The following is a 25463-nucleotide window of genomic DNA, read 5'->3' as shown; positions in this document are numbered from 1 at the left end:
AATAATGTTGATGAATCACTGAACGAAACCATACTATCATCCTTAGTAACTATGGATAATACGGTATCACCGGATAATACGTAGGATTCTAATATGCCAAAGCATCAAGCTTCTTAAAACACTTTACAGTAAGACCAAAACGATCATGCTGTTGATTCTGGATCATCAAAAATACTTTGGATGTAAAAAAGAAAATGACGACCGCAACAAGAAAACCAAGAAAATTCACTTTTTGAAAGAGAGATAATAAATTTTCTAAGTAATCAAACACCAAATCTTGCCACTGGCGACCTGGTTATTTTCTTCTTTAAGTCCAATTTTAAAATGTTTGGATGTAGAACAATAACTAGAGTTTTGGTCGAGAGTATTGCACGATGCCACGGATATTAAAAATTACAATTACCGGCCAAATGCCTACCTCGGTATCCTCTAACTCACGTGACATGTCTCCACCGCAACATGACCCGTATAGATCATCATCATACAATAATACGAATCCAAGCTATTCACGGTTTCAAATCAATGATGCGACTCCAGTTTACTCAGGATATCAAATCAATAATGCGACTCCTAGTCTGATTATCACACAAACTAGCCGTATTGATCAATAATAATATAGAAAATGTTATTTCCTATGAATATTAAACATTTTAATAATTATAATAAATGTTTTTTTTTACCCAAAAGTAACCATCAGTCTTTCAATCGGTGATATAGGCACACGTCGAACATTGGCATGGACCAGTTTATCGCCTGCCATCGCCAGTAATTTGTCGAAAGTGCTAGTTGACATGCGAAAGTAGTTGAAGAATTTTGTTTCGTCAGCCCTCAGAGTACCTTACAACGTAGCAAATTCTCCGGTGATGACTCGCTGCTCAATCAAAGGATGAACATGAATTCTTCGTCGCAGGTTTTTCTTTCTTTTCGATATGTGGTATAAAGCAGTAATTATTGCTCTTCGCATTTTGTGTCTGTCTGTACTCTGCGGTGATCAACATAACACTGAAACGTCTCGCGCTGACAAACTACAAGCTGAGCTGCTAGCACCGATGTGATGGTCAAACAACAAATGGAACAAGACAAGGAGGTTCTCGCCTAAAGGATAAGAAATTTTAAATAACATCAATTCAAAATTCATTAAATCTAAGAATAAAACATTAAAAACTTTTGTTTTCTGCAATTAAACAAAATTTATTTTCACTACAGCTATTTCGACATAGTGCCTTTCTCAAGTAGTAATGTATTTTTCCTGCGAGTGTATAGTTTAGAGTCTTTAACTGCAATTGCTGGTTGCTCTCAAAGACCTTTAAAGCACAAATTAATGTTGAGTATGGCAATTCAAAAAATTCGATTAAATACATAAGCACATATATCAACAAAGGAAGCGACATGGCAATTTTCGGAGTAGGGAATGTGGCCACACCGATCGATGACATCAACTAATAGCAACTTGGACGCTACATTAACAGCAATGAAGCAGTATGGCGCATCTTATCATTTCTAATCCATGAACGACATCCAACAGTCGTACACTTATCGGTGCATCTCAAGAATAGACAACGCGTGTACTCCACAGCAGCTAATGTACGTGCAAGAGTATTGGTTTCACCGTCAATAACTTTAACTGCATTTTACTCATTTTACCAAGATGATTTTTTCATTGTTCCAAGATTCTACTTTATTCTGAGGTACCGAAATTTTACACATGCAATCCATTGGCTCAACGACGCAAACAAGGTAAAGTAGTTGAAGGACCTCTCAAATTGTATTTAGTGACGCAATGAGTCGTTTGTATACTGTTCACCCGAACAATACAGAATACTTTTAGCTGCGATTACTGTTCATCAATGTAAGTGGACCGACATCCTTCCAAGATTTGAGAATAGTCAATGGTCAGCTGTGCGCCACTTATCACCAAGCTTGCCAGGAACTAAATCTTTTTGAGAATGATGCACATTAGGACACTGCACTCGTTGATGCATCGAATACTGCTTGACTGCAGAAAATACGCACGTTATTTGCCATAATATTAACAACCTGGTTTACATCTAATCCAAAAGATCTTTGGGAAAAATACAAGGACTACATAAGTGAAGATATTCTACATCGATTGTGCGCTGCGACTTAAAATTCAAAATTCGATTCACATCAAACATGTATAATGAGGCTTTGATGTTAATTAAAGACATATATTTGAAAATAGCTAACAAAGCACTGGTGCAACTGGGAATGCCTGCTCCGAACCGACCAGCGAACGAAGTGTTCGATCGTGATTTGGAATGAGAAACACACTTTGATTCTGACGAACTGAAAGGTAAGACTGAAGTAAAGAGGTACAGGCAAGACTTTTCTTCTTTCAATCATTTTGACAACCATACGATCACAAAATAATACTGCACTGTTCATATGAAATTCCTTTAACTCTTTTGGATGGTGCGCAAACAAAGCATTCATCATTGAAACTGCCATTTAATGTGCAAAACACTGAGGCAACAACTAGTAACATCAGCAAAACTCTGGAATGGAAAAAGTACTTTAAACGTATAATATTATCATATGGGATGAATGTACAACTTCTTAGAAGAAAACATTGGAGGCATTTGATCGTACACTGCAAGATTTGAGACAAAACGCACGGTTCTTAGGTTGCGCACTCCTTTCATTGTCTGGTGATTCTCGACAAATATTGCCGATTATACCATGTTCAACAAACGCTGGTGAACTTAATGCATGTCTCAAATCATCAGTTTTATGTCGTCATTTACAGAAATTGACTTTGAAAACCAACATGCGTGTACAACTACAAAGTAATGCATCGGGTGAAAAATTTTGCAAAACAATTAATGGATATTGGAAATGGGCGAATGCAAATTGATGAATCTACGCAATGTATCGAATTGGTGCAAAAAGTTTTTCCAAATATTACACAGAACTACAAAAGCATCAGTGGCTCAGTACATAGACTATATTAGCAGCCAAAAACATTGATGTCAATACCATCAACTTCACCATTCAGAATGGAATACCCGACCAAACCACAACATATAAGTACATCGATAGTGTGATAATTTAGGACCAACTTGTTAACTATCCAACTGAATTCTTGAATTTGCTTGATTTACCAGGTATGCCACCAAACGTTCTTTTATTTTAAATTGGCGTACCCATCATTCTTCTTCGAAACATAAATCTACCACGACTTTGCAACGGAACCAGACTCTCAGTCAGAGAAATGATGAACACTGTTATTGAGGCAACAATTTTTACTGGAAAATTCAAAGGTGAAGACGTACTGTTGCCACGTATCCCAACGTTTACAGTTCTCAGGGCGACTAGCTTTCGTAATGACTATCAACAAAGCACAAGGACAATCGTTGTAAGTGTGTGTATTAAATTTGGAGAATCCATGTTCCTCACATGGGCAGCTCTATGTGGCTTGCTCGCGCGTGGGAATACCTTCTGATTGGATCGTTTACGCACCAGAAGGAAAAACAAGAAATATTGTGTATCTCACAGCACTTCAATAAATATCAAATTGAAACGAAACGATGCACACTTTTTTCAAAATAAAAAAAATCAATAAAATGACTTAAAATGAATTGAATATTTGTGTAATGTCTTTTCTTCAAATTTATTTTAGTCGATAGCGTAACCTAGTGCAACTCATCATCATCAGTGGCATTATAGCTTGTAATGAGCCAAAGCCTTCTTCAGAACAATCTTCCATTCGCCCCTGTCTCTGGCAACTCTTCTCCATGCTTTAACTCCGATGGATTTTAGATCATCCTCTATATTATCTTGATACCTAAGTTTTGGTCTTGCTCTGGCTCGTCTTCCCACTGGTCCTCTTCGGTCGAAAATTTTTCTGATCGTTGCATCTTCATCTCGCCTAATTACATGTCCTACCCATCGAAGGCGAAGCCTAGTGCAGCTAGTAAATTATAAAATACCGATATAATTCTAAATCACCAACTTGAGGCACACATTTCTTCTTCCTCAACTTATTCAGTTAAAGACTATAAGATGTAAAAGAATAGTAAAATACATTACTTTAGAAAGACACTCTGCCAAAACAGCTGTATTGAAAATGAAATATAATACATTTTGTAAAAGTATAGAAAACAAAAGTTTTCGGTGTTTTATTCTTAGATAAAATCGATTCTATCTTCTTCTTCTTTTATCTCATAAATTTTGGAAAAGTATAGTGACATCATGTTTTGATCGCTCGGATCGTGGTTATCCATCTTCTCTGCTTGTGTAGACTATGACCAATAATTCCTCTGGCTTAATTCAGCCAATGTGTAGGACACTTTCACTACGGTCCTTTATCATTCATTTTGCCTTGAAACTCATATTTTTCTAAGCTTTGTTTCTCATTTAAGATTATTTTTTGGGAGTGGGGACTGAGCAATATTAGAAAGGTAGCTGTAAAAAGTATACAAAAAAGTTTACAAATAATTCCTCTGGCTTAATTCAGCCAATATATAGGACACTTTCACTACGGTCCTTTGTCATTCATTTTGCCTTGAAACTCATATTTTTCTAAGCTTTGTTTCTCATTTAAGATTATTTTTTGGGAGTGGGGACTGAGCAATATTAGAAAGGTAGCTGTAAAAAGTATACAAAAAAGTTTTATGTTAATATCTTTTGTTCCATTTTAAATTTACAAATAATTTTACCCAAAGTTTGGTTTGCCGCTATTTTGTTTTACCTTTGCGTTTTTTGTTTTTATTATTATTTTGGTCTAACAAAATTATTTGAGAATTAAAGTAACGAAAGCCTAATGCTACGTTACAGGATTGTAATGGAAGATGTCAAGGAGAATGCATTCCACTACGTACCAATATCATTTAAGTGATAACGATTGATAATGTTAGAACTTCTTTACTCTTTATTTTATTACAGGTGAGTCAATCTATAACAATTTTTGTCATTAACTATCTGTGTGCCGTCAGAAAATGTGTCAAAATGTATTAAAGCAATGAAATATATATATATATATATATATATATATATATATATATACATATACATATATATATATATATATATATATATATATATATATATATATATATATATATATATATATATATATTAGACAATACCCTAAAGAAGGGGATTTATTTAATTTGCTAACTTCTGTCTTTTGTATATATTGATTAAGGATCTATCTGAGGTTTAATTTTGTTACTTTTTGTGTATTAATTTATTTATATAAAAGCTTAATTTTTTAGTAACACATCATCCCATTCAAACTACAAGTACCTGTAAGTTTTTCAACAACTTCATATTACAAATAGGAACCAGACCTTCACATAACTCTTTTTAGTAAGAAATAAGGGATAAGTTGTGCACATATTCGTGTACGAATATGTGCAGAACTTATTTACTAGTTTTAATTGGGAATAACCACAATTTCAGTTTAAAGTACACTAAGTTTGATGTTATATAGGTACGTCAAATCTATATTAATAAAAATGAATCTCCGAAATGTTTGTACGGGCATCACTTCAGAACGACTGCGCCAAATTAGATAATTCTTTTTTTGTTGTATTTGTTATTATACCAAGAAGGTTTATGGAAAGGATAAGTTTTAAAAAATTGTACGGAGATACTTAAAAAACAGTTTTTCGATCATTTTAAATCGCATCATAACTAATAGATGGCGCCATATTATGACTAATAAAGGAAGCTATGATTAACAAAATATTTGGTATTGTATTGATATGAAGTATTTGGTATTGCGGCTTCAAATAATAACGATGAAGTTTCAACATATCAGATGAGAAGATATGTCAATTAAGCGGTTTGGAGAATCTTTTCATTTTGCATACACAAACAGCATCCCACTGTAGTTAATTTAGATGTTGACCTGAATGAACAACGACTTTATTTCACGAAATAAAATGCAACGCAAAGACCGGAAAGATGATAAGAAGACTTAACAACATATATATACATAAATTATATATATATATATATATATATATATATATATATATATACATATATATATATGTATATATATAAATATATAAATATATTTGTATATAGAAAAGATCGAGACAAGGAGTACGACGACCGTCAATCCAACATAAATTAAGGATCACTCGAAGAGTGGTGGGTTTTTCGGTCAAAAAGTGGAGAAAAAAGACAAAGAAGCTGGCTATTTGATCTATTTATTGAAGACGTTTCGCTTTCTAATCAGAAAGCATCATCAGTCGTAAGCTTCTTTACATATTTAATATCATTGACTGCTACATATCTTTTTGAGGTAACACACTTATAATAACTTTTCTATGGATGTTTGGTTTTTCATATTGTTCTTTTTAGATGAACTGATGATGCTTCCTGATTAGAAAGAAAAACGTCTTCAATAAATAGATGAAGTAGCCACCTTCTTTGTCTTTTTTCTCCACCTTTTGACCGAAAAACCCACCACTCTTCGAGTGATCCTTAATTTATATTTGTATATATATATATATATATATATACAAATATATATATATATATATATAAATTTACTTCCTGGATGCTTCGGGATGAACAGAAAAAATATTACTAATTTTATTGCTATTGGCAAGGATCAGATCGCAGTAGCCCTAGCGTTGGCTTCATCTGGAATATCTGCAACTTTATTGGAAGGTGGATGATTTACGAATTTGGGATAAATGTACATTGCCCACAAGACATCAATATGTTGATAATCAAAAACATTTTTGGTGGAGCCATGATTCTAATTTCAGAGTGTTACTTAATTAATAATTATTCCCCAATCAATTGCTGCGGACGAACTAAATGCATGCCTAACAGCATCCAATTTGTGGCGGCATGTAAAGGCTCTCCAATTGTCAAATAGCATGCAAGTGTTTTTAAAAAAAGACTAAAGTGCAATTGTGTTTTCGAAGCAGTTTTTTAGATATTGGAAATGGTAAAGTCGCTACTGACACCTCGACCAGGTTTATTTTAGTACCCAGAAATTTCTGTTACTTAGCAGACTCGAAAGAGGAGCTTATTGAACTTTGATACATTACTTAATTTTAAGGCAGTAAGAAGTTCGGCGGGCAGCTAGTACTTATATAAAAGTAGAGTTTGAGATAACAGACGAAATCGTTGGCAATCTAGTGTAAAGAAAACCTCAGGATCTGAACGTAGAATGTTATAACATTATAAGAGGCAGGATACAATCATATGTGATCAATGAGATGGATAGACTATCAATATAAATAATGGAAATAAGCTAGATGAGATGGATGAACTCTATGCAATATAAAATTAGTGATCATCACATATATTTTTTAGGTTAGCTCAACGAAAAACGCGGAAATAGTGGGTATAATCTTAAACCAAGAAACTGCTAGACATTTTTAAAATCTTTGGTACCATATCGGAAAGAATGCTTCAACTTAATGCTAACTTAATTACAACTAACATTATTAAGGTATATACCCATACAGCTGACAAACCAGACGACATAAGTGAAGCATTCTATAATTAATTATCCAACACCATAAAAAGCCTTTCCAAAAAGGATTTAACTTTAATTATGGATTATCTAAATGCCAAGATTGGTAGGGGACAATCGTGAGAATTCAGAGAATAGTTTGGGCTTAGACAAAGACATGAGCGGGAAGATTGATTGGGTGAATTCTCAACAGAAGAAGAGTTTGTAATTACTAACATATGGAAATAACCTTAAGATACTCTGGATTGCATAGTGAAAAATCAAATAAAAAAACAATTAAGTGCAAAAACATGGGAAGACTACAAAATAATTAGGCTAATGAGCCACTTACTAACGTTTTTAAAAGTGATACACAACATATTATATTAAAAAACGCTAAGAACAAGTAGTGTTATTGAAACAATTTGGACTCCGCCATACCTAAGACACCTCAGAGGCTCTATTTGCTGAAAAAGTGCTTATGCAGAGGCGCAGAGATGTCAAATGTGACATATATATTTATTTTATTGACTACAAAAAGGTACTTTATAGAGCAAAAAGCGACAAGCTTATAACCATCTTGAAAGAGGCGGGCTTAGATAATAAAGACTTGAGAATCATATATAATTTATGTTACAACCAACATGCCAACATTAAAGTGGATGACCACTTAACAGACCCTAATCAGACTTTAATGTCTGATAGAGAAGTAAGACAAGGATGTATCTGTTCCTGGAGTTATTTAGCATGCACTTGAACTCTTCAGTAATTTAGCAAGCACTGGGAGAACTACAGGAAGGCGTATTAATCAACGGAGTGCGTCTAAACAACATTAGATATACCGACAACGCAGTAGTTTTTGCAGATAGATCAGATATTTTACAAAGAATGATGTCGCTCATATCAAATATAAATAAAGAATAAGGACTAGATCTCAATATGAGAAAAAAGGAATATGAAATACATGATTATTTATTATTTTGCGCTTTTGGTTAACCAACAGTCAATTAACAGGATAAACAACTACATACATTTTAGTACTAACATAAATAGCCAAAAAATACAAACCATAAATAAATAACCAAATCTACTGAAATAAAATAACGCATATTGAAAGCAAGATCAGCGTTCATAAAGATGAAATCTCTTTCCGGAAGTCACGATTTACTACTTGCTACCAAAATCTCTATCATCAGATATGATGTGTATTTTATGTTATTATACGGAGTAGAGACTTGGATACAAGCTCTGAAGTTTGTTTGGGAAAGCTTGAAGTCCTCGAGACGTGGTGTTACAAACGCATCTTAAGAATTTCATGGGTGAATCGTGTGACTAATGTTGAGGTCCTACCTACGTAAAATGGACAAGGAAAAAAAACAGGCATGAAAATAGAAAAATCAAAGAGGCAGCTCTCATCCTACTAAATACAGAAAAATACATAAATATATAATACACAAACACAAACGCATAAATACACAAAACAGTCAGAATTTGATATCATCCTCAGGGTAGAAACACCACCCACAGCATTTTCAACTAAAAGCGACGCTATTTGCCTTAAAGATCGAGGCCAAAGTCAGTCACCCGTCAAGTTTGAAACAAACATAACCCTAAAAAACTTTCGCTTAACACACCTTACTATTTTTTGAAATATCTTTTTTTAAAAAGATTTCCGGAGAAAATCGAAACCTTAAACAGCAGTTAAAAAAGTAATTTTCATTACAATCAATTGAGGCTTAATCCCATGTAAACATAGTATACAACTATATATTTTTATAAATCATTTTCATTGATTATTTTAGTATTTTTTTACCTTATCAGTTTTATATAATAGTTTTTTAAACCAGATATTATATAAAGGGGAATAAAACAACAAAAGCAAGACTGAATGATTGAAAGGAAGACATAAAAGAAAAAAAGAAGAAATACTTATAGAAAAATAAAATATAAAAAGATCCAATATATATATATATATATATATATATATATATATATATATATACAAAAAAAAGGAAAATATAGCTAATAATACAAGAAAAAATATCCCATTTTTTTATTGTCTATAAATTTAATGTTGCGAAAAACAATTTTTCTTAATAGTTTTTTTCTTTCTTTAAAAGTTTTTATTTGCCTCAGGTAAATCCTTAATAAGACTTCTTTAAAACTCTAATAATTTGACCATCATCATTGATTCAATGACCTTTCATACACTGAACAAAGGTTTGTTGCATAAAATATATAGAAATTTTTTAGCATGCTCATTTTAGCACATCACATATTTGCACGAGTTTTCGAAAAAGTGTGTTTGGACAGAATATAACAATCAAAAAGGGATGGATACCACGGGGCACCGTCTTTCAGATACGGTTATAATGCCCAATTACTAGTGCAAGATATAACTAACACATTCATATATAATTACACGCACCTTTATACGCCGATTCTAAAACCATATATCGTACCTTTTGTTGATGAGTTTTTGTATGATTAACATTTTTGGATGTCATTGCCGTGAATCATATTGGATCTTTCACAGCCCTGTTTGAATTTGGTACCCACGTTCTTTACATTAGAAATCAAAGATGAACACTTGCCATATATGCAAATAAATTTCTGCCTGTATAATATCTTCTTTTGGAAAGATTTTTATCACTATAACGTATTAAACTTTTTCGGAAACAAAAACTGTTCTCGTGCTTAATTCCCATTGCAAGGTAAGACTAATACATTCTTTGGATAATAATAACATTTTGGAATTACACTTTTTTATACATCGACTGCAAAAAAGTATACCGTCCATTGTGTCGACGTCTTCTTGTAGGATTTCCGTTTTTGGATGTCGTTCACGTGGATCATCTTGGAAACTTTCACACTCACGTTTAAATTTGGTCTACACTTTCCTCACAGCAGAAATCATACGTGAAAACATGCCATATAATGCAAGAAATGCCATATATTCCAAATCTTACAAGATATTTAGGGATATTTCGATGACATCTAGAACATTCTATATTTTTAATACTTCTTCTTTTTCGTCAAGGAACTCTTTCTACATGGAATAAGTCTTTCGGAACTGTCGTAACATAGCATTAATTTAAACAGGATCAGAATAGATCTTGGAATAGGCTTATCGGAGAAAACACGTTAAAAAACGCGACAAATATATGTTTTTACAGGTGATGTAGGAACGTTTTCATATTGCGAAGAACACGGATTGTGCAACTTTTTTAATCGTTGTATATAAAAAGTGAATCTTAACAGAAAAAGTATATACACAATTTTTGTAGACAATTGTATGATTTACTGTTTTTGTCTAATGTATTTTTGTGGTAAAACTTGCCGTCTGGCTAAAAAATGCAGAACACTCATATTTGCGATCTTTGACCTTGAATTTTTTTGCATATGTGGGATTGATAAGAGACTTCTCAAATTTCATTTATAATGGTGTCCAGAATATTCGTACCAATTTTTAGATCTACGCCAATTTTAATAACCTTAATTGTCTATCTTGTCCAACCTATATACCGAAATGTATTTTTACAATCCGATTGTTTTCTGTTTCGGGCAGTGTACGTACATCTATTTCATTTTTATACTTTTTATATGACTTTTTATATGACTGCACTATCTCTTCTAACCTACAACGGAATGATTCAACAAATTTTCTGTAAGATCTTTATGATGTTTTTCATATTATATTTCATTTCCCTGCTGAGAGTCTCGTTGTGAAAATTTGTTCGATTTAGTATAGATAGAAGTAGTATCTGCATTGTCTCTTGTCTGAGTCTGAAGTGTTTTTACTCCATGTAGAAAACTAAGATAAAAGGTGTATTATCATTAAAAGGTAAAATTAAAAAGTAAGTAGATACTACAGATAAGTTATTAATATAACTTCCTAAAGGTAAAGGGGTAATTCCACGTCAACTATGCAAAGTTGGTCAAGCGACCCTCCTCAATTTGGCTTAAATTTGAAACACGTATTATTAAACAAGCATTATACAGGGTGGCGCACCGAAAACGAAACAGATGCATTTACTGGCAGATGATTCCTTTAAAAAAAAAAAAAAAAACGCTTGGACCCGTCGATTTTGTTATCGAGGGGGAAACAAAATTGGCATAAAATCACATTAACATTTGCAGCCCCCTAAGCGGGGGTGGCACCATCCCTAAAATCTTTAATGGAAAGGGGGGTCGAATGATCCATCATTTAAAAGGTCTTTTAACTCCCTTTACAATGATGTAAAATTCATGTACTTAAATTCAATAGTTTTGGAGATTTATTGATTTAAAGTTTAAATACATCATCGTAAGAGGAGATCAATACATAGCAGCAAAGTTGTTAAAAAATAAAGAATGAACTGACCTGTCAGCCGAGTAAATGTTGAAAATGGCCACCATTACATTCCATGCAATAATAAAGATTTTGCTGAAAACGTTGCCAGACATTTTGCAATATTTGAGGAGTAATTTTTAAGTAACGCCACAAAAAGAAATCCAAAGGTGATAAATCTGGCGATCTTGGGGGCCATTCAACGGCACCTCTTCTACCAATCCATTGACCTGGAAAGGTCTGATCTAAATAATGCCGAACTCTTAATGCGTAATGTGGTGGGGCACCATCCTGTTGGAACATCAACATATTCTCAACGTATCGACCATCATTCTGATTTTCAATTATATCTGTTAGCGCAGGATCTATGGCATTTTGCAGTAATTCCAAATACATTTCACCAGTCAAATTTCCAGGTAAGAAAAAAGGACCAAACAAATGATCGTCAAAAATGCCAGCCCAAACATTTAATTTTTGTGGCTGCTGTGTGTGTACCTCATGGTAAATTCTGGGATTAGAGTCCGACCAACATCGACAATTATGACGATTTACTTCGCCATTTAAAAAAAAGGAACATTCGTCGGAAAAGCAAATGTTAAATAAAAATTGTTCATCGTTTGTAATTCGTTCACTCATAACTTCACAAAATTCTAATCGCTTATCAAAATCGTCTTCATTAAGTTCTTGTACAAGGTGAATTTTATACGGATGAAAATTATGGGCCTTTAGAATCCGTTGAATAGTACGTCGACTAACACCACACGAAGTTTGCAATTTGCGGGTACTTAATGTAGGATCTACAATAACTTGCCCTAAAACCCCCACTTCTGTTGCTTCGTTCCTTATAGGATTTTCAATATTACGTTTTTTATTGGCGACTGATCCAGTTTCCCGAAATTTAGCTACAAGTTCTAGAACATATTTTCGGTGTACATTATTGTTCTCATGTCGCTCATTAAAAATTTCTGCTGTTCTATTAGCGCACTGATTATTTCCGAAAAATATTTCAATAATTTCAACCCTTTCTGCCGTGGAATATACCATGGTTAATTTATGTATAAAGCAATAAATGATATTTTAACAACAAAGATTGGTCAAATCAATCGCAAACTAATGTACTATTTCCTATTTAAAATAAGTACGTGGCGTTCTCTACTTATCTTTCTTCAAGAAACAACTTTTTTTGTCACAAAGGACACTTCAATTTCTATTTTTATTATTAATAAACCATGGGCGTAGTAAATAAAAGCATTTACTTATTAAGAAAATGCTTTTACTCAAATTTCTTCTGAAAGAAGTACAAACTAATTTGATGTACCTATTAAAGTCTACTTTAAACTTTAAATCAATAAATCTCCAAAACTACTGAATTGAATACATGAATTTTATATCATTATAAAGGGAGTTAAAAGACCTTTCAAATAATGGATCATTCGCCCCCCCCTTTTCATTTAAGATTTTAGGGATGATGTCACCCTCGCTTAAGGGGCTGCAAATGTTAAAGTGATTTTATGCCAATTTTGTGTCCCCCTCGAAAACAAAATCGACGGGTCCGAGCGTTTTTTCAAAAAAGGAATCATCTGCCAGTAAATGCCTCTGTTTCGTTTTCGGTGCGCCACACTGTATATAAACAAGCTGAATTTTGCAGAGAATATTAATTTTGGGACCCTAAAAAAAATGCAAAAAAGTTTACCACTTTCACCCCCTGGCTTGTCCCTAAAACCCCCCTTGCAGAAAAATAAAAACGCAAAAAAATTGAGTTACCAAGAATCTGTACACCCTAGAAAAAAATATTTCAAATAAAAAATGTTGCTGAGATCATTTTAAACAAAAACGGTTAAAATCATTTTTTGTGTAGAATGAACCGTTCCATTAGAAGCAATGCTTGAAGCGACCGTCAATTTTGCATGTCAGTTACGCGCCCGAAATCAATGTTCAAAAAAATCTGTTTCATTTTATATTATTTTGCAGGTGTACTAATTTACACCTACAAAATTACAATTGTGAAAATTGGAAAACAATGATTTTTTCAGTTATTCAAGACATATAATTAATTGCTGAAAAGTCATATTCTATGTCAAATTTTGTAATAATAATAAAAAATCTAAATCTACTCCGAATGGCTAAAAAAATTACAGAAAACTGTCAAAAAGGACGTAAAATTTCGGAAAAATTGGAAATTTGGTCATTCAAGTGAATGTAATACCTTTTAGTCTTCTGATGTTAGAGCTGTGTTTATTTTTAGTTAAAGTATATACCTTTTAAAAAAATTTCTCAAATTTTGAAAGAAAAAAGGATATACTTTTAGCTCTGATTTTATTTTTTAGAAAAAAAAGGTTTTCCGAATTTTCCTTAATAGTTTGGCTAATTTTAACATCGGGATTGATAGTTTGGCTAATTTTAACATGGAGATTGTGTTCAGCGGAAAATTTTAAATCAAAAATGTATTCTTGGATATTTTTTTAAGCATCTAGAGCCCGCTATGCAAAAAAAGCAATAAAGTGATAAAATACGAGCTATTTTGCACCTAGAAGGTTTAAATTTGGAAAATCATTATATTCTATAGTATAGAATACGCCTGTAAAATTTAAGCCAAATTCAGAGTGTTGCATGATCAACTTAGTTGACGTGGCTCAAGAATAAAAAAAAAAGACTGGGAACGTTATAACAAAACATATGTAGTTATAGATCGTTAAACTAATGTCTATTATAGTGACAAAAGAACTAAGAACTAACGTCGTCATATATCCAACTCTAAACTATATTTACAGTGTAAAAGCCCCATCGCGTTGACTAAAACAATAAAAGCTTATGTACTCGGCTTATGGAAATGTTAATATTAGAAAATCCGATTCTGCTGTTGACTACTTTCCAAGGAACATTCAACGATTTCCGTTTACACTAAAATAAACTTGTAAAGCAGTGTTTATATCGCAAATGCTGTGCAAACACTATTTTTTCTAAACACTTATCTTTTAGAGGCACACATTCAGTGCACGTTAGCAATTTTAGATAATGAATGGCTATACTTAGCAGTTTAGCGATTTTACATTTAACTTTAGCAAACATAATTTGAGCTTTCAGACAAAGTTATGTAATTTGAGCATAAAGTGCAAATCACACCTAGTTTTAATAAGGAGCTTTTTATGTATTTTGTTGGATATCTAAGCAACGTAAATAATATTATGGTTACTCTATAGTTTTTCTTTAAATTTGTTAAATAAAATTATTAAAAATGAAACAGAAAAAAATATATTACATTTTATTCACCCATATTATTTTTTCCTATATAAATAATAAATTTAAGTATAAAATTCCCCAATTATCTCGGAATCGGTTTGCACAATTTATATATAATTTGGTATTTAGGGGTTTTGCAATACGTTTGAATTTATAGTAGGACTTTGATTATGTATAAGCATAAAAATTGTTATTTTAAACAATTTCATTATATATATATATATATATATATATATATATATATATATATATATATATATATATATATATATATATATATATAATATATTTTGCTGAGTATTTTTTATGTTACATTTTCTATATCTAAATGCTATATTCATTAACAGGAATGTAATTTAAGTTTTTTTATTTTTCTTCTTCCTCAGCTTTTCCCTTTTCAGGGGATGCTGTCCCTTACTTTTCGTCGCCACTCATTACTGTCCATCAGGTCTTCTTCACCTAAACCTTCCTTTCTTCACCTAAACCTTTTATATTCTCCTTTGTTTTCTCTACCTATCCTTCCATCAACTTCTTACAGCTCTATCCTTCATTCCACATAGTTTTATCTCTACTCTGACATGACCAAACCATGGCAGTCTTTGTTCTTGAATTTTTTTTAGACTGTAATCACCCTGGCTCTTTTCATAATCAAGTCGTTTCTATGTGCAAGCTTTCAATCTAATGTCCCATTTTCCGTTATGTACTAGTCAATGTATTTAATTTCTCCTACTCGTTCTAATTTTTCGCCAAGTAATTTTATGTCCCCATCCATTTCTCTTCCTCCCAACCACATATACTCCGTTTTTGACCAGCTAATCTTAAGTCCTTCCTCTTCAATAGCTCTTCTTTAACAATGCTACTTCTCCTCAAACATTTTTTTGCCCCCCTCCACTTAATATGATGTCATCGGCAAAGAGCAGTAACCAAGGAGCCTGTTCCATACTTTCTCAGTATGTGAGTACAGGCATAACAAGATTAAACAGGTAAGGACTCAGTGAAGAGCGTTGATGCAAACCAACTGTCACCGAAAAACTTTCGATCAATCTGACAGCAGTCCTTACTTTGGTGTACGCTCCCTCATACATATCCTTTACTAGCATCAGCTACTTCTCAGGAACCCATTGGTCTGTGTGCGACATTAAGTTTATTCCTCCATAGTTCTTGCAGTCCGGAATGTTCCGTTGATCTTTATACAATTATACCATCACACTCTCTCTCTTCGTGCATTGGACATTCGTTCTTCCTCAGATATCCTACTCATCATTTGACAGAAAATATCAACACCTTCCTTTCCTAGAACCTTCCAGACCTCCACAGATATTCCATCAGGCCCTAGTGTCTCACCATTTTTCCTTCTATTTAATGCCTCGGCAACTTCATCTCTCGCTATCCTTGGGATCCCGAACCCTCTGTCTCTTATCAAATGTATCCTTAACATTGGTTCTTAACAATCTTTTATCAGCATTCTTATTCTGCCGCACGTGGGTCAAGTCCTTTGATGACTTGTCCCCTGCTTTAGTAATGTTGCATAACCTTTTCATCCAATCAGGTGTTTCCAACTCTTCATACAGCTGTGCAGACGATCTTTCCTTAGCAATAGCTACAGCTGGCTTTGCTTCCCTTTTTGCTACCCTGTATATATATTTACCTTCCTCCCTTTTGGACCTGTCATACCTCTTTCTAGCCACTTTCTTCGCTCTAACCTTCTGTTGCACTTCATCGTTTCACCATCAAGTTTCTTTGTCTCTGAGAGGCCGTTTACTGGATATTTTTTTCTATCACTTCCTCTGCCACTCGTACCACAACTTTACTGTTGGCGTCCTACCAGTCATTTACCGCATCTTTTCCTCAAGCTCTTCCAGCACTCTACTCTTAAAGGCTATTGCGAAATCCTTATACTTTAGCTTCCATAACTTTACTTTCTGTTGTCCTACTTGCTTTCTCTCTTACTTTCTCACTCACTCTTTATCAGTTTACAGTTGGTAACCTCTTTAAGCTGACTTCTTCTACACAGCACAAAATCTATCTGACTTTCCCTTCCCATGCCTATTTTTTCCCTATTTTTTCTTCTTCTTTCTTTTTCTTTCTTCTTCTTTTTATGTAGTTATTACTTTTATTGTAGGTATTACTTTGTCCGTTTTTTAATGTGCCTCCAGTAAGTTGTCATTCCATCATTTTCGTGGTCTTTCTATTGATCGTCTTCCTATTGGGGAACCCTCTCCTGCCATCTTTACCACTCTATTTATTGTCATTTGGCTTATATAATCGTTCCATTCTACCCTTCTACTTTTTTACCTAGTCCTTGATGTTCTCCACCATGCATCCACGTTGTATATCGGTACTTATAGCTCTGTTTTATAGTGTCTTAGTCTTCTTAAAGAACGTATTAATGACAGCCAACGTACTTGATAAAACTCCAAACAAAAAGATGGTTGTTTTCCTGAAGCAGCCAGCATCTTCTTTGCTACCTACATAGAGAGGAGCCATCATTTGGAGAATTTATAGTTTAGAAACGGTCTTTATACGCTTCATAGAGCTTAAGTATTTCAACCACGTTGTTGCCTTTATTCTCTGGTTCAGTCATTTCAAACTCGAATTACCGTAAATAAAAATCTACCAATCATAGTGCCAATTATCTCAAATAAAACTTCCCTCATCCCTATAACGCTACTTCGTTTAAACTCGAGGCATAGTAACTAATGTTTTGAAAGCAAATTAAACAATAAAACCTAATTTGTGTAAAAATTCCTATTATCATAATAGAATAAAAGCAGCACCAATCGTTTGAAAAAATCTTTTAATAAACTCATACAATGGATCAGAATAAAATTTCTATTACCAAGCGGTTCCAGTCTTCCCCAAAGAAGTCTAGTTGGAGATCTTCCTCTCGGTCTTTGGTCTTCCACCTTTCCTTCGTCGACCAAAAGTTCCTTAGTCCCCTTTTTCCTGGCGATGTGGACGAAGTATTAAATTAGTTTCAGTGGAACATTCAATTAATGTCGTTAATATCTCGTAAAACTAGTTAAATTCAATAAAAAAAATATACCTTTTCAACTAGTCATAAAAAATGTAGATTTTTAAACGTTTTTTTCTATAGAAAACTGTATAAACACATACGTAGATTAAGAAAACTATGAAATCGTATGCATTGACGTGAAAAATTTATAAAATATATTAATCCTGATATCCTTTTATATCTTTCAGTGGAAATATATATCAGATAAAACGATACACAAAAACTACACAAAAAGCTCTAAATCTCGTCTCTCCACAACATCAGAACATAAAACCCTTTGTTGAGTAACGTATACAAGTAACATAATAGCACAGATATTACAATACAGAAGAGAGAAGAATGGCATTGCTTTCGTGCGAACTACTACTTAAACGAACATGAAATAAAGAAAGCAAAATATATGGACAATTAGAGTTTATAAAATTAAGTGTTGGGTTTTGATCAAAAATTTACATAAGAGAGATTCTTTAATAAATGCAAAATTTAATGAGTTCATTTAAGGCCATTTTTTAATTTTTTAAGACAAGCATTTATTATATATTATAAAACCTATACGATTTTATTCAAAAAACATTATGATTGTTTATACACAACTATGTATAAAAACGCTACTTATAAACAGTTATAACGAGATGTCGAAATACTCGCTTGGGGAGTAGAAAGTATAAAAATACATAGTGATCAATTCAGGCAAATAAGTTGCTCTAATTAACCTTAATGGACACTGTGGGGTCATAGAGATTTCAAATTATTTGACAATGCCAGTAGTTTTTTTATAGAAGCAAATATCTGTGCACCCTCCCATCTAAATTCCATTTAAGTAGTGTTTGTGCTTATAGTCAAGCCAATGAAGTACTAAAAAGCACTAAACCTAGCAATTTTCCACAAGAAGATGAACCGTTCCGCCGTGCACCTTTTTTGCATTCGATTCAGGAAAGTGTCGAGAAAGGGAACAAAATTCATGGTGGTAAAATGAAAATTGCATTTTATGCATAAGGTAAATGCATAGAAAATGAAAAATGTGCAACTCAGAAAGTATCGTCATGAATAAGTTCAATTTTGTTACTTGGAGGTTTCGAGGTCTCTGAACACGAATATAATAAAGACGATGGTCCTCGAGATCCTTGCTGCCCAGAGTGGACATAGTCTCCTGGAGTTTTTATTTTAATTTTATTCTAAAACAGTCGACAGTCATCACTCGAGGTTTTAGAGGTCATCATCATCATCATCACTGGCTCGACAACTCTTTTTGGGTCTTGGCCTGTTCCAGGATTCTTCTCCATTCTGATCTGTTCCGTGCTTTTTTTCTCCAGTTTTTTATATTTAAGGTTGTTATATCATTTTCTATTTGTTCGAAGTATCTCAGTTTCGGTCTTCCTCTTGTTCTTTTTCCTACTGGCATCTGTTTGAATATTTTGTTTGGTATTTCGCCTTCTTCCATTCTTTCTACATGTCCTATCCAACGCAGCCGTCCTATTTTAATGAATGTTATAATATCCGGATCCTGGTATATTTTGTATAGTTCAGAGTTGTATCTTCTTCGCCATATTCCATTTTCTTTTGTGCCCTTATATATGTGTCGCAAGATTTTTTTTTCGAAGGTGGCTAAAAACGTTTCCTCTCTTTTAGTGAGTGTCCAGGTTTCTGAGCCATATGTGAGTACCGGTCTTATTAGGGTTTTATATATTTGGCATTTTGTTTTTCTTGCGACGTTATTTGATCTTAGTTGCCTAATTAAGCCATGGTAACATTTATTTGCAATAAATATTCGCCTCTTCACTTCCTCCGTAACGTTATTATCAGACGTGACTAGGGATCCCAAGTATATAAAGTTTTTTACCCCCTCTATGTTGTATTCTCCTTTTGTTATATTTTGTAGCTGCCTTATTTCTGCGTTTTTACTTACCTGCACATATTTTGTTTTGGTCTGATTGATTTTAAGACCACTATTTTGTGCAGCTCGTTCTATTTGGTTGTATGCCTCTCTTCATTTCATTCATTTATGATCATTTCTCTTTTTGATCTTGCGATTATGTCAACATCATCTGCAAATGCTAGTATTTGCACGGTTTTAATAATGATTGTTCCTGTGTATTGACTGTTGTGTCCCTCAGTATTTTCTCGAGTACGATGTTGAACAAGATGCATGATAGAGCGTCTCCCTGGCGTAGTCCCCTTTTCACATCTTTGTTTCCGTTAATTCATTTTGTATCCGGATTCTACTTTCTACTTTTAGAGATTCTTTTATCAGTTCTATTAGTTGTGTTGATATATTAAATTCTTTCATTGCTTTTTTTAAGAATTCTCGGTTTATATTGTCATCTGCGCTTTCAAAGTCTATGAAGAGATGATGTGTCTCGATGTTATATTCACTTGTTTTTTCGAGGACCTGTCGCAGAACAAATATCTGCTCTATTGTTGACTTCTGTCTACAGAAGCCACTTTGGTATTTGCCAACTATTTTTTCAGCGTGTGTTCTAAGTCTTTCATAAATAACGTTGGACATTATTTTGTATGCTGCATTCAGCAGCGGGATTCCACGGTAGTTTCCACATTCTAACTGATTTCCTTTTTTATGTAATGGTACAGTAATACCGCTATTTCTTTCCGTTGGTAGCTGTTTATTCGACCATATCTTTGTTATCAATTCATGTATTGTTTTTTGTAGTGTGTCTCCTCCTTCCTTCAGTAACTCCGATGCTGTTTGATCCGATCCCGGTGCTTTATTGTTCTTTAATTTGTCTACTGATGCTCTAATCTCGGCTATTGCTGTTGGAGTCTTTTCTCTGTTGTCTGCTTGGTCTAATGATATGTCAGGGTTCGTCTCTCTCCGATCTCCTTCAAACTTTTCCGTAAAATGTTCTGTCCATCTACTTAGTATCTCTTGCTGTTCTGTCAATATATTACCTTCCTTATCTTCCTTTTTAGGTTTTAGAGGTCGCTAAATACAAATATGTCGTTGATAAATGACCTCAGAATACCTCATGCGACGTTATATAAAACTTCCAAAAATTATCCGAAATATTCTTTTTTCAATTAGGCGCTTTTAAGAAGTTGGTAGAACTGATGAAGTGTCAGGTGATACATATTTTAAGCCTTTACTGCATGAATCATTGCAGACATGAAATAAAAAATATTTTTATGTATTGTGATTTTTATTAAGGCATATAAAAGGCATTAGTACATTTAAAATAACTGTTTATTCCTATATATAGAAGTTTTTTTGTAAACCCATATATGGTTTCATATGCATTATATAAACATATTTTAATAAAATGTTGACATACAAAAATATATTAGTTATGAAATTGTGATAGACAATTTCTTTTTTTATTATAACAAAAAAATACTTTACACTCTATACATTTGGTGTAAGTTTTTTTTTTGTACAGATCACTGTTGGCGATATTTTTGCCACTCTGGCATGTGTATTATGTTGTCCGTACGCGCAGAATTTAACGATATCTCTTGATGTCTTGCATGAGTTTTTCATGTTCTTTTTGTTGGTGTTGGGTTATTCCATTGATTAACACAGGCGGAGTTCCTCGACTTTGGAGGTACTTGGTGACTAGACGTTGGAGTCCCATTTTGTTCTATTGGACGACCTCCCTTTCTTGGTACTGACTTCCCAGATTTACATAAATGTTCAGAAACGGCTTGTTTGAAGTCAAATAATGGCATATAGCAATTTTGTTAATTTTTTCTACGCCAGAGTATCCATGCGTTTACAACACATAGATCCAACATATGAAAAAAATTCGTTTATAACATTTTCTTGATGACATTGATCTTAGATGAATTCTGTAAAGCCCCAGCAGTGAGCCCATTCCTCCACTCAGCTGATTATAAACTTCAACAGCTTGAGGGCATAGAATCTCTTTGTACGTTTTCTATTTTAGAAGTACCCACGTTTTGTGGTTCTAGGTTCACCACCAACGTAAGTTGATAACTTATTTACTGAATTATTGTCGAACCAAGTTATTTGACTTTACGTCTTGAATAAGGGCAACTTTTTCTACAATAAAACCACGTTCTTTTTTCTTTAGTTTTTTTTTCTGATGGGATTCCTGAATTTGGAACACGGTTTAATCCGGCAGCAATCCATTTTTTGTAAGATAAATCTGTAGTTTTGGACTATTTAACCAGTTTTCAGGCGCTCCATTTGGAAAAGTATTGCTTTGTTTACCAGCAAAAATATTAAAGTCATAACTAAACCCTGATACACCATAAGTACTTGATTTTTGTATCCCCACTTGTGAGGTTTTGCCAGATTATATTGTTTGAGGTGATGCCGGCATTTCATAGGAATAATTTGTTCGCCAACAGCTAGATGTTTCTCCTTATAAACCAATATAAAGCGTTTTTTAATCTTGTCTAATAGAGGTCGAATTTTGAATAGTTTATCATGGCCTGGATTACCAACAGGAATGGAGTTACTATTATCTTCATTCTTGTTGAACGGCAAAGAATGATTTATTCCCCGCCAGTATTCGTATTTCAACCTCCCGTTCTCCTGTGTTTTCACTGGTAATTGTTGCTCCTGGGTATTTGAATTCTTTGACCACCTCAAAATTATGATCGTTTATGGTAATGTTTTGTCTTATTCGCTGTCGTTCCTTTTTTGATACGACCATGTATTTAGTTTTCGCATAAATGAACTCTTCCAACTATCAGGCGTTTTAGACTAAAATAAACAAAACTTTCATATCAGTAGAAAGGAACGCTGATATATATAGTTGTTCCTTACTTTTTCATTATTAAGATCTACACCAAAAATAAACATGGAGTGTATTACAGCAAATTTTGCAATAAACTGAAAAATAGTTTAACTTTCCAAAACAGTTAAAGATAGGCATAAGGATATTGTACATTAAATATATCTAGAATATTCTAGTAAATTCAAAAATTGAATAATATACAGGGTGTTGTATTTGAAATAAGAAAGTTGGTATTGACCACTGGCACATAAGACACCCTGTGTAAAAAGGTTTTATTGTAAAGTACGCGCAACTAAAAATACCAATTGACGTGTCTAAGCGTTTTTTGAACACGCCGCATTAATTGATTATCAAATTTATTCCATTTGACTCTTCCACCCTGTGTATGTCTATGACGCTGATGAAATGTGATTGTATGCGTGGCTTGTGTGGTTAAAGTGAAGGTGCTGGGGTCTGTGTTCGTGGCTGGTAGCATTAGTGTGCGTTTATAACGAAGCGCCTACCCTCGATCGGACCATAGGATGGTATTATATTATCATCGCCACGTAAAATAAATGCATTATTTTAAGTACGAGCGTTCACTGTCAGTGCTATGCTCTAGGCGAGGATACCATGCTATGGTCTCCGTAATGAACACACCCTTGGAACGGCGATGATGGGGACATTCAAACTACCGACGTACCTACTCGTATCTCTTAATAATAATACGAGCCATATGTCTTCAAATTGTGTCTTGGTGTCATTAATGCGAACAATTTGTACTCTATTTTCACTATTTTACTGGGTTTGAAATAAAAAAATACTATACAAACTATACTATACATACTATACAATTTGTAATAACTAAGATGCAATAAACTTTGGTAAGTTTTTTGTTTCATGGAGAATTATGAAAAAATTTGGAATTTAATTTGGATTTATTTGACCTCACGGTGCTTACTTTGTATATAAAAAATATGGTATCCGTGATGGTTAAGAAAAAATATTAAAGCGTTTGTTTTTCCAGCATAGGCTAATCAGGCTTTAATTGTTTACTCACTTTTACATTCTTAGGCTAGTTTTAACTTACTCGTTATTATGGTTGGACTGTTGAATTTATTATTTTAAAATATTTGTTAAGTACACTAATAAAAGTCTTTACTTCCATCAGGATTTTAAGGAATTTGTCGACGCCGAAAACTTAATGCCATTAACCACAAGCGACTTCCGAAATCCAGTCTGCCTCGAAATGAGACTTATCAGAGAATCCGAACAACATATGAACCTTTTCGGCTTTCCCGAATTAGACGTCGAGAAGAAGAACAATGTAAATAGCGTCGACCTCAACAGTATGGACAGTTCCGACACGTTCGCCAGCTGTACTACGCACCCGTTCAATTCGCAAGGGGATCTGACGTCCGATATAGTAGATTCCAATATTATCGACAGCAATCTGTACGTTAATCCGCTCGACAAGAGCGGAGACAACAGTCCAGTGATATCGACTGGGATTATTAGGGGTGGTGGGGTCAAAAAATCCGCTTCGGGAGATACGGCATTGAGGAGTTTGGGAACTTCGCCAATGGATGAGGGCTTCAAGGGATTTGGGCTGTTGGAGAGAGGAAGCAGGGTTAGTCTGAACGATTCGCCGCATACGAAAAATAGAAAAACAAGGTTCCAGGTAAGTCGTACTTAATTTAAATTAATGCACTGTGGTGTATCTCAAATACTTTAACGATTTGTCTTTTTAATATAGAGAAACACATTAAAGATATTTTTAATAAACAAGAACAATACTATTATTAGACATAACGGAAAATACTGTACCACTACGACAAAAAGTAATATACGCCATAAATAAAAGATGGCGAAGCTCCTGGGCTAGATTTAACACTTTAGTGATGAAAGGTTCGTTGTGGAGCATCGCAAAGATGAGATTAGAGCATCGCAAAGAAAAGGTTAAAATAAACATTTAAATATGTTGCAGAGGTTATGAAATCAGGCGACTGACATTAAGATAGTACGATATCTGCCCTGATATTATTGAAAATTTGAGAAATTAAAATACAGACTTTGTCGGTCATATAGCCAAGTGGGATTGGCGGTCGACTCGCATTTCGCTAACGTAGTAGTTTAAAATTCCAAATGAAACTGCAACTTAGACTAGAATACGCTGATATGCGAAATGTGTAAAAGATTAAACCTTCTAGCAAAAGCTGCTATCACTTTGTTAAATTAAACGGCCAAATATATAGCCTAGGGGGACAAATTCGTTAGACTTCCCGTGCTCGAATTGGTATCAATAAAGTGTTATGAATCATTTGTCCTCCTAGGCCATATATTTGGCCATTTAATTCAACAAAGCGATAGCAGCTTTTGTTAGAAAATTTAATCTTTTACACATTTCGCATAGCCCACAGGACAGGAAACGATATTATTATATCGTTTTCGTTCATGACCGCCAAAGCAGGTGGCGCCTCTGTACGCTAACCACTGCGGTGGTGAAGTTTTAGGCGACATTCGTTGGACTTTCCGAGTTTGAATTTGTATCAGCCCAAGTGTCTGATGAGGCTGGGATAGGCCGAAATGATTCATAACACTTTATTGATATCGATTCGAGCACGGGAAGTCTAACGAATTTGTCCTCCTAGGTCATATATTTGGCCATTTAATTCAACAAAGCGATAACAGCTTTTGGTAGAAGATTTATATATATATATATATATATATATA

The 25463-nt window shown here is 33.7% G+C and overlaps 1 protein-coding gene across 2 annotated transcripts in view; it reads left to right on the top strand.

The window, feature by feature from the left end:
• Window positions 1-25463, top strand: part of Shab (potassium voltage-gated channel shaker cognate b) — a 408461-nt gene that overhangs the window by 359360 nt on the left and 23638 nt on the right. For both annotated transcript variants that reach the window (XM_072538289.1, XM_072538290.1), the window contains exon 10: window positions 23902-24411. In XM_072538289.1, coding sequence (XP_072394390.1) covers window positions 23902-24411 — 510 coding nt within the window. The remainder of the gene's footprint in view (window positions 1-23901; window positions 24412-25463) is intronic.

The sequence above is a fragment of the Diabrotica undecimpunctata genome, chromosome 7 (genome assembly GCF_040954645.1).
Source record: "Diabrotica undecimpunctata isolate CICGRU chromosome 7, icDiaUnde3, whole genome shotgun sequence".
Lineage (NCBI taxonomy): Eukaryota > Metazoa > Arthropoda > Insecta > Coleoptera > Chrysomelidae > Diabrotica > Diabrotica undecimpunctata.
The sequence above is the reverse complement of the archived record's forward strand: the minus strand, read 5'-3'. Positions and strand labels throughout refer to the sequence as shown.